This window comes from Bidens hawaiensis, unplaced genomic scaffold (assembly GCF_021521415.1).
Source record: "Bidens hawaiensis isolate Kalapana, Puna unplaced genomic scaffold, B.hawaiensis_p1.1 tig00042232_1, whole genome shotgun sequence".
In the NCBI taxonomy this organism is placed as follows: Eukaryota; Viridiplantae; Streptophyta; class Magnoliopsida; order Asterales; family Asteraceae; genus Bidens; species Bidens hawaiensis.
In genome coordinates, this window is record NW_027497461.1 from 17,178 (window position 1) to 28,477 (window position 11,300).

An 11,300-nucleotide genomic window follows, 5' to 3' on the forward strand; every position below is an offset into this window, starting at 1 on the left:
GCCCTCCACGTGCTAATTCTCTTCATCTTCTTTCTTTGACATCTGTTGACTTCCACGTATCAACCATCCTTCCACGTGTTGACACCTTTCCCTTCTATCATCAAAAGGAACCCTTAAACTCGACAAATCTTGCCTCGATGGATCGGTTGTGCGACGGTGCCCAATTGTGCCGTGGTCGGCAGTAGTAGAGACCTAATCAATACCCCACTTCAGGTAACTGTTACTATGTTTTTTTCACCAATGTTTAACCTTCTTTATTGGCAAATCTCTTTGTGTATTTTTGGATTACATAAGGATTTATGAAGATTCTAAGTTCTGGAATGTTAATTTCAAAGATATTGGTTTGCAGCTTTTAGTTAATTAATATCTTTATACAACATGTTTAATTGAATGTTCCATATAGTTAGATTTCATAAAATCTTATTCAAAGGGCTAACCGACCGGTTAACCGATTTTTTTTATTAATTTATCAAAACCGGTTGGTACCCGACCCGATTAACCGGTCTAACCGGTTATTTCCCGCAAAAAAAAAAAAAAAAAAAAAAACCGGTTAGAAAATTAGCCGGTTATAGGTTAATCGGTTAACCGATTTGTGCACCTCTAAGGCCAATCCGCATTGACTGGCCCAAATAAGACTGAGGTGCTGTTTGTTTTTTCAGAGGTAAAATGTCTGCAGTATGCGGACCACATCTGTTGTCATCTGTAGCAGAAGAGGTGAACCCAACCTCTACAATCTGCAGGTAGAAGACTGTTTGTTTTTTAACGTTTGCAGACAGCTAAAATATAACAGAAATTTTTAAATAAGCTGAAATTTAAATAAAAAAGTCATTCAACATCGAAATTTAAATAATAGTCAAACAACAGTGTAATAATATTAATAAAACCACAAGAACATGTTTTTAAATAATTTGTTCAGTACTTTGCATTAACAGCTCAGCAATTTCATCTCGTAACCCCGTCATATATTTTCGATCTGATGCAATGCCATGTGCTTCAGCCTCGTCTTGATCAGCATCAACGTACACATGACTATTTTTGAATGACACATTGGGTTAAATACACCAATTCTATGTATTTGGCTTTAAGATTATCATAGGCATTTTTCATTTGTTTTTTATTCAACTCCAACCCAAACCTTTCCTTAAAAACACGTCCTAAGTTGTTCCATTAATCCTAAGATAGAAAATAATAATATAATCTACAACAAGAGCAACTAATAAAACAAAAGTAAATATATTTACCTAAATCACCAAATAAATGAGCAGGTGACATATTTCGAGAAGGAAATAACAAACAAATCTACCTATACTAATAAAAGAAAATAATTCTGAACATATGACATTTTGAGGTTAATTCTCACTATCAAATTCCCGCCCAAATCACTTCTTTTCTATTGATGAAAAAAAGATATTGGTTCTTAATATAGTATTGATTATAAATTCAATATATCGTATTAATTGGTCAATCTCCATTGATTGAATTATTAATGCTATAAATTATATTGTAAACATACTTAATATAAAAAAATATTAGTATGTATATAATAATTACGTGTCATAAATATATTTTCTTTAAAATTAAAATGTATATAAAAGAGTTTATGTTTAAAGAGTACACTAACATTTAATTTTTGAGACATCTTCATATTAAATAAAACTATAATAGTTTGGTTTACTTTTTACAAATATTTAATGTTTAATAAGTCTTAAAAATCATAGACAAATTTTCCAATTTTTTTTTATATTTAGTATAAGACTATTATGACAGTTGAACAACAGTATGTTAATAAGAACATCATGAAAGCTGCTCAAAAAGGAAAATCTGGTGTCTTTTTTGGTTTATGGTTTAGGGTTTAGTTTTTAGGATGTGGAGTGAAAAACATTTTTGTGAAAGACTTTAACTACATCTTTCAGATCTAAAAGACTCATTGTTTTAAATGGTGCTTTCGGTAGCATTGCTTCATTATTGTATACCGATGGTAGAACACCCATTCTCGATTTAAAATTCAAATACATTTAATGATATAAAGCGACTATATTTGTAATACATTTTTTACATAATATAAAGAGACTTAATTATCTTTTATTTTATTTGTATTAAATTATTCATTATAATTTATATATTAACTTATATCGTGTAATACACGGGTTTCTAAAGCTCGTATTAATATATTGTAAAATATCACATTTTTAAAGTACTTTAGTCAAACCATCATTATCTTATATCCACACATTCTTCTCTTCTTCTTTTAAACAAAACTAGAAAATTTCTCCCGCGCATTGCGCGACGAATTTTGTTTTGTCTTGCATGTTAATGAATATCGATTTAGCTTGTAACTATTGTTATGAAACCAACACATGATATAGCAACCAAACATACATTTGATCTGGAAATATAAAAAAGAACGTTATTGTTGGTTACCAATACTTATGCTTGTATTTTTTTGTTGGTTTTTTCCTATGCATAAAGTTTATGAAGGATGTAACTAAATTATCTTGAAACAATAAAATAACCGAATTTGTAAAAAACTTAAAAAAAATAAAATCCCAAGTTTCGAAAGAAAGACTAAGCCAAGTATGTGTGGTTTTTAAGTTAACCCAACTCACCTCTTGACTTTCAACCAAATCATTTTCTTGGTTTAAGTAATAATCTTTAAGAAAATACACAAAAAATAAAACTTAAAAAGCTACAATGAGTCTGCATAAAACTTAAAATACTATGTAGTGCAAGAGTTTCAAACTTGAGTCCCACAAAAGAAGAGGAGAATAACTTTAAGTAGCTTTAGTTTGACCATTCCAACAAAGAGTATTGTTGCTCCAGGTTTCCACCTTTGAAAATATATGCCATAAACGATACTTAAAATATTCCAAAAATTCATCTATGGCACCAGTAGTCACTTTTACTATAGATAGATAATACGCAGCTCCTCATTGGCCATCGTCCGCCACCGGAAAACATTCCAATAACACCATTCTTCTTGCTTAACAACGTTCAACACAAGGTAGTATGTAGGGTGGACACTTCGGTTTAAACAAGAAGATTAGGGTATTAAATATATTAAAAATATGGGTTCGAGCCGGAATGGACGGTGGGCCTTAGCCCACCCTACGAATAGGTTAAATCCTCCCCTAGCCGGAGGTGGAGGTGAGCAGCGGCAAAGTCGCGGGGATGGAGGTGACAGGCGCTGGAGGTAGAGGAAGCTGGAGGTGGATGTCGCCGGAGGTGGTAGCGCACCAGAGGTGGAGGTCGTCGGAGGTGGCGGCGCCCAGGAGGTGGAGGGGTGGGATGGATGAAAATGAAAGTTGGTGGTCCATGTCTTCTAGGATAAGAGGGCGCACAGACTTTTTTTAATGAAATGTCCCGAAAAACAAACAGTCTGCAAACCTAAACGTCTGCACGTGGTCTGTACGGTGCAGACAAAAGAGGCCAGGAAGATCTTTTGTGAAAAAACAAACACCCCCTTACATGGGTCGAGATATTTGGGATCCAGTAGCTGCAGTATAGTTGGCAGCACCCAAACAAACACCAGATGGGCTAGAAGTAATCATGGGTGAAGCCTAAATTTGATATCTTTTCTTTTTTGTTACAATCTGACACGAGGTCGAAGACTCACTCAAAAATAAACCAATTACAACTAATAGATAGTGGTAAATGGGTATCGAACACGAGGAATTTGTGGAAAATGCGTTAATAAGTAGCTTTAACAATTAAACTATTATTATTAAAAAGTAAATGACAAAAGGTAATTCTCAAGTTGGTTTTGATTTGATTTTATAAACTAATTAAATTAAACAAAAGTTGTAAACAATTGATTAAACGAGCATTTCTCTCGGGGTTCGGATTATCACTCAGCACTTATGCTAACATTCAATGGATAAACCATACTATCTTGGTTCTGTGTAAATACAATTGTTTGTGATTAATCAAGAACTAAGTACTCGGATTCCTAGAACGCGAGGTTGTTACTTGGTAATTAATCAATATGTTTAACTCTAATTCCTTCTACTCAATCTCAATCGTCAACGACACCAAGAACTTATAGATTGCAATTAGCTTAAACAATATGGGCAATTTACAAACAATCACGTTAACATCATGATCATACTAACATAAACAATTAGTCAATCAATCCAATATCAAGAACAATTAACAATAAGTGCATCGTAATTAATCTTACACCCCAAGAGAAACACCAAGGAAATTAGCCAATCATTGTTTGAGAAAGCATCATCACATTAGTTGTAATCAACATATGAATCCAAAACGTCAAAAGTTGTTTTTCAATTGCCAATAATGATCATCCAGCCTCTCCCTTCGTTCCCCAACGTTTCTTGATGAAAAGATCATCCAAAGTCTAGCCAAAACGGCCAATTAAATCAAAAGAGAGCCGACAGTTACGATCGGACTGTGGCCCACGGTCCAGACCGTGGGCCATGGTCCAGGCCACGGTCACCATAAATAGCCACGGTACGGTGGGTTCTGACAGGTTTGCTTCAGGTGGACCGTGAGCCACGGTGTAGCTGGTTTCCGGTTTTCTTGTTTTCTTCATAATTTTCTCGTTCCAGCTCCGTTTTTTTTCACCGTTTTCGCCTATGATCTTGTTGTTTCGTCCTTTACCTCCTGGAACCTACAATCACCCGACATAGTGTAGTAATCCAAGTCCTTGAATTTAAACATAAATGCACATGATTTAACTACAATTACTACACTTGAGGGTGGATCTACAATCCACCTGTCACATCCCCACACTTAAACGTTGCTTGCCCTCAAGCAACACTTGAAACCACAATTGCTTTCAAAACACAACCACCAAACAAACCACAAGCCCGGCTCAGTCAAGATCCCCAATCATACCCTATTCCCTCATTATTAGAGGTTTGCATTAGTATCACTTAGTATTACATTTAAAACATAGCATTTTAGTCAACCTTAATATGCTTTCGGTTTTTATTCACACATAACACACTGTCATTCATTAACCTCTTATCGGTGATCATTCTATATTTTCCAATAATACTCAATTCTCCTCACATACTCTTGTGCCACCATCAAATCTCCACATATTCATGCTTTAACACAAATACAAATCAAAAGGTCTTAAAATGGGTTGTAATGAGGCCAGGTGTAAAGGTATGGAATGGGAATATTGAAAGTGAGTCACGTGATCCGATTCGGCTTGTTACGTTAAAACTTAATAAACAATAAAACAAACTAATAAACTACTATATATACACTACCAACTTGTATCCTAACTCAATACACATTACTTTGGATATTGAATCCCAATCTTTTTTTTTCAATCATATATTTTTCATAATTTTTTTTAACATCAACTTAAACTTTGTACATAAATATGAAATCCCTTACTCTCTATTAATTGATATCAAAACAAATACAATTTACAAAGAAAAACCTATCAAGCTGGATCGTCTCACAACATATATCAGGGATAATTAAATAAGAAGAATAAGTCCAAATAGGTTTACTTAAGGAACCAACCCCCCACCCCTTTCATTGCCCCCCGTCTCATATGTGTAATGTATGAGGCCCAACCCCAAAACCCACACTCGCGCTTATCCAGACGAGGCTTAAACCTAATTGCCTCTATCACACACTCGCGCTCATCCAGATGAGGCTTAAACCTAATTGCCTCTATCACTTTTGCACTTATGCCAAGCTAAGGTCTCTAAATGCATTGATAGCACAAGTTCTAACGGAGAATACCCAACCATCACCGCTTTCCATTTTCCAAACACTCAAGTGAATATGGATATGTTATGCGGGTTATTATACCGAAAGCATGCTAACCTTGACTAAAACACTTCTCAACCTCATTTCTTTGTTAAAACAACTAAGCAAACTTGACTTTGAAGGAACTATGACCATGAAAAGGGACCAAAACTTTACCCCTGCTATCTTACCACTTTCCAGTGTTTTTCTTTCAATTGTCCTCTTTATAAATATTTTTTTTAAATTTTTAACAAAACGAAAAATTTTTCATCCCCACACTTGGGATACATTGTCCCCAATGTATTGTTTTGAGAGACTAAAACAAAAACAAAAACACCACCTTTTTCTGACCCGCAACACCATTTCAAAAGATTTCATCCTCCTCCCTTCCACCCAAATACTAAACCGAAACACAAAATAAACAACTGTACAACAATATACAAAACACATGCACCTGATTTGATGAAGTCCTCATCAATAGTAAGGCGGCTGTGGCGGCCCGAAGATGGAGGTCATAAAGTCCGAAAATTCACCAAAGTTGAAAGCTCCATTTCTGCCGCTGCTGTCTTCTCCCGATGATGGTGGTGATGGTGCCATCGACTGCATCGGGTCCACCCACATGGAGTGATGCAATGGAGGCTCGGGGTATCGCACTGAGCCGTCATATGGTGGTTGAGATGTGTAATCCACACTTGGTGGATCTGGGACGACCTCTTCACCGGCATGCCACTGTTCATGCATTCTTCTATTTCTGTCATCCATATACTGCATGTTCATTTCGTGCTCCCGCCCATAGGCGTGGGCATGGTTCCACATCTCGTTACGGTCATGTCTCTCTTTCTCGGCTCGTTCATGATAAGCCCCCATGAAAGTTTGGTGGTCAAAAATCGCTCGGGACTCCTCCGACCAATTATCAAAAGTGGAAGGCCGATGCCTCTCCACCACCTCATTAATCGAGCCCAGATGGCCCAATTGTCCCCATATGAAGCATATCCTAAAGAATAATCCCAACCCCTTTGTTGGAATCTGATGTGGTCTAAAATATATATATTATTATATAAATATTTCCCTCACTTTTAAATACTTTGAGCCATACTTTTATTGAATATTATTCTTATTGGTTCATATATATTTTTTAAAGGTTTTAGAAGACTAGGAGTTAAAATGGTATGAATATTAACTAATGAAAATGAAAACCAAAGATACAATTTGGTTAAATGGAAACCTCATATAAATATATATTTATTATGTTATGGAAATAAAAAGAAAAAAAAAATAAGAAACATACATGGTAACATAAGAAACCCACTTTCGTGGGTTTATCATAAATAAAATAATATTAGTTTTTATATTACATTAACCTATTCACATAAAATAAAACATACGTATTATTTAGTAGTTTGACTTTTGATCCATCATATGTTTTATGTTCACAGGTCATGACATGCTGGTCGGCCCACAATTATTTAACAGCCCACTTGTGAATTAAGAGGAAGTTGGCTAACAGAGTTCAGGGGGAATTAATAAAGAGGCCGACATATAATTTTAAAAGGACGAACTAAAGGGAGAACCCTACTGTTGTTAGGTGGAGGCAGCCACAAGGAGCAAGAAGTAAGCCGTTGGTTCAAGCAGAGAACGTTTGGGTTCAACACTGAATCATCCAAGAGTCCTTATTAGTCGGTTTGAATTTATTATTTTCGTCATGAACTTATTGTTTGAACCTATATATTTTCTTTTGTTCTTGAGTATGGTTGTTGGCTAAACCCTTAGACTACCTAGGTTATGATGAACCTACTTTGATGTTTTGATTTGACTTGGGATTATTTATTCTTATGGTTTTTATGGTTTAGTAAAAGATTTATTTATAATTAATTGATGCATATGGATACTTAGGATTGTTTGATGAGTTTTATCCAATAGCTTTCCTTGATTACTGTTTGTCAAATGATAGGTTGCTATTAGATCAATTACTTTGTGTTCTTGATTATTTTATGATTGATGTCATGATAAGATCATAGGAATAATATTGTCAAATAAACCTAAGTGTGCTGCTAACCTAAAATCTGTAAAGTGCTAGGTTGTTGATAGATATTTATTATTTAATCTTGCTAGATTTAGTTCTTCGTAAGGAGTCCGTCTAGGGTTGATTATATATTATTGTATATTGAGTCAATTAAATATTTTAAATTGCCTTTGATTTTCGCGCTGTAAGGTAGGATTTCGTATAAAGAAACTAAATCGTAATTAATTAGGTGACCGTAAGGGAACTTGATTTTTAATACTGGTGTGCGTTAAAATTTATTAGAAACCCATAGGTGTCTTCTTGAGAAGGGTCAGGGGTTCTGTTCGGGTTTTCTTTTAAGTGTCTATTTTACGATCCCAGTCCATAACTAAATATTTTCCCGGGTTAAGTCATAACTGAAATTTAGGGGATTCTAGCCTAGGTAGTTTTCTCATCATCATCTTATTTTAAATAACAAATTCTTGCTTTTGTTTAAATTACTTGTTTTCTTAATTAGTTTTTAATTATAGTGTTAAATTAGTATTTTAAATAAAAACCCCCAAAACAAGTATAATTAATAAGTCGTGTTTTGTAGTCGAGTCTAATTAGCTAATAAACGTAATTTAGAGAGTCTCGTGGGTTCGATATCTGGACTTACTTAGCTTTACTAGAGTCGACCGGTTCACTTGCCGGTTAGTAGTTTAGTTGAGTTTTAGAGAGTCTAAAGTATTACTTAGTGTTTATTTTTAGTTAATTTAGTTAATAATTATTAAACTACTTTTAGCACATCAGGATCCACTACCACCAGCATTCTCATCACCACCAACCACCTCCATGTCTTCGGTGTCAGTTGTTTCCTCAATTATTTCCTCCAACTCTTCATTCACCTCTCGTTGAACATCCTCCCTTAATACTCTCCATTTCACATTACCGTTCTTCAACTGATGGTACCTTTCGTTCTTTGTATATGTCCAACCTGGGCCCAACGCTTCCAATTTATGTTCCGTAAAAGTCTTCTTCAACCCAACTGCGCCTGCTGGAATGGCGCCATGCAACTTCAGTATCGCCGTGATCATATGTTGCTTTCTCTACTTGTCTATATGTTAAGCATGGCTAAGTAGCGACAGGAAATTCGCGGCTGGCCATTCATCAATGCGGCCAAAACCGGCATATCACTGTTTCTAACCACATAAATGTCGCTCCGACGGGGCACCACATTGGATAAACATATTGTCATCAACAACTGAGCTTCGATCCTCAACTCCCTTCTTTTAAAATTCGAACCTGTACCTCTACCTCCTTTCAACACAGACGATAATATATTATACCATTGCGGATTCTTGCCAGGATGGTCAATCAAATCACTGACCGATGGATAGACGTACGAATTGGATGGCTTGCTGTTGAATCGAGCAATTTGATTGAATGTCTCGAAAGACATCACCACCGTCGTTCCACCCATGCACGGTACCAATTAATTTCATATCCGAACCCTTCTTAACCGGTGGGAACCTCAAGGTAGATACCCACTCCTCAATCTCCCTATCATATAGCGTAGTGCTCTCTCCATCATAACACTGAAAGGCAGCTTCCTAACCTAATGCTTCAAATTTGTTGAACATGCCAAAAGCTTCAAGACCCGAGTCGGTCACTTCCTTCTCACACATAAACCCTTCCAACCTTTCTCTCAAACTGCCCATCTTATCCTTAAACAACCCCGGTTGCCATTCTAACGCATAACTCGATAACACCCCAACTCTCCAGTCGGGTTTCGGGATTTCTACTTGCACATGCTCTTGTTCTTCTCGCAACCTTTATCTTTTGGCTTGGGCAGCCCGACCACTCGAAGATGTAGCCTTTCCTTTTCCTTTATCCAAAGTTCGTCCCATCTATACACAAAAACCACCCAAAACAACCAAATTAATTCAATATGTCCATCCCCACACTTGCTTGTTACCATGGTTGTGGATAATCAACTCATTATTCACTAACCAATATCACAAAACTTCAATAAACACTTAATTTTTCAACTTTTCAATGAAAAATCACCAATTTCAAGCATTTATCTATTATCCACAACTACAGTGTATAACCATTACGACTAACAAGCAAGTGGGTATTCTCAATTCAAGTCTACCTTAACAATTATTCTAATGTATACAACGAATTGACAAAGACATACCTTGGTTGATGTTTAAGATGAAAAAAAAGTAATCTTTCACAAGCAACAAGAAACCCTCAAAAATCTTTGAAATTTTCGAAGTCCAAACCCTCACAAATGGGATAATACTTTAGAATGAAAGGGAATAAGGTTTGTAGTGTTAAATCTTGCAGAAAATCACTCAAAATATGGTTAGGAATCTTGGAGTTTGATGGTTAATTGAGAGAGATGCAATGAGGGGTTAGGGTTTTTGAAGGTGTTTATGAAGATGGAGAGATGGTTGGTGAATTTTGTGGCTGGGAATTGTTATAACATAAAAAAAAAATTTCTCTTCTATACCTTACAAACCGTCAATTGAGAGCAGAACTGTGCGCACCGTGGGCCACGGTGTGAACCGTGGTCCACTGTTGACTGAAGTCAACGTTTTCAAAAAGCTGGACCGTGGCCACGGTGAGAACCGTGGTCCACGGTTTAATTGAACCAAAACGAACAGAAGCCACCGTACCGTGGTCATAGGCTGGACCGTGACCCACGTTGACTGGACCGTGGGCCACGGTGTGGACCGTGGTCCACGGTGAACCTAAAATTTTTTTTTATCCAAGGAGTCCAAGAAATTTACAAAACATAAAACTAAAAATTTGAAATTAAAATTACCCTACCCCCCATGAAAAACCCGAGTTGTCCTCAACATGGTAAAGAAATTCCTCAGAATTTTCCCACACTTGACTCGAACACACTCGCAACGAGAAAGGTAATTTTAAAAACAAATTTGAACAAAAATAATGTTACACTATACAACAAACCTGGACCTTACCTTTATGCGGTGTAACCATCCGGTGAGCTTAGGAGGAAACTCACCTTGTCATTGTCAAGCATGTTCACATCTTTACCCTCTAAGTATGGTTTAAGTCGGTGTCCGTTCACAGTTTGTCTTGCTTGATTGTGCAAGTTTTCAACTTCCACATCACCAAACTTACCCACTCTTGTTATCACGTACGACCCCATCCATTTGCTTTTCAATTTTCTGGGAAAAAGTTTAAGCCGTGAATTATATAACCAAACCTTTTGCCCTTCTTCAAAAACCCGCTTTCTCAATTTAGCATCATGAACTTTTTTCAACTTTTCTTTGTAAGCCGATGCGCATTGATAAGCCTCATCCCATATATCCTCTAATTCCACCAATTTCAACTTTCTCAACCCACCGGCTTCATTATAATCCATGTTCACACTTTTAATAGCCCACAATGCCCGGTGAGCCAACTCCATAGGCAAATGACATCCTTTCCCATAAACCAACCGGTAAGGAGTTGTTCCTATGGGCGTTTTATAAGCGGTTCGATACGACCATAGTGCATCATCCAACTTCACCGACCAATCCTTCCTATCTACCAGCACCGTCTTCATCAA

General features: G+C 36.4%; 1 protein-coding gene across 1 annotated transcript; it reads right to left on the reverse strand.

Annotated features, from left to right (window-relative positions):
- Window positions 1-9,546: 9,546 nt before the first annotated feature.
- Window positions 9,547-11,159, reverse strand: LOC143593441 (uncharacterized). The gene is made up of 2 exons (XM_077073072.1): window positions 10,752-11,159; window positions 9,547-9,621 (listed from the first exon to the last, which is right to left on the reverse strand). The coding sequence occupies exons 1-2, from the start codon at window positions 11,157-11,159 to the stop codon at window positions 9,547-9,549; spliced, it is 483 nt and encodes a 160-aa protein (XP_076929187.1).
- Between the last annotated feature and the right edge of the window lie 141 nt (window positions 11,160-11,300).

Bases quoted from the DNA above. Each gene is read 5' to 3' on its own strand.
- LOC143593441 (XM_077073072.1), bottom strand. From the start codon at position 11,159: ATGGAGTTGGCTCACCGGGCATTGTGGGCTATTAAAAGTGTGAACATG. The intron at 9,622-10,751 runs GTGAGTTTCCTC...TTTTGTGTATAG, and splicing joins ACATGCTTGACAATGACAAG to ATGGGACGAACTTTGGATAA.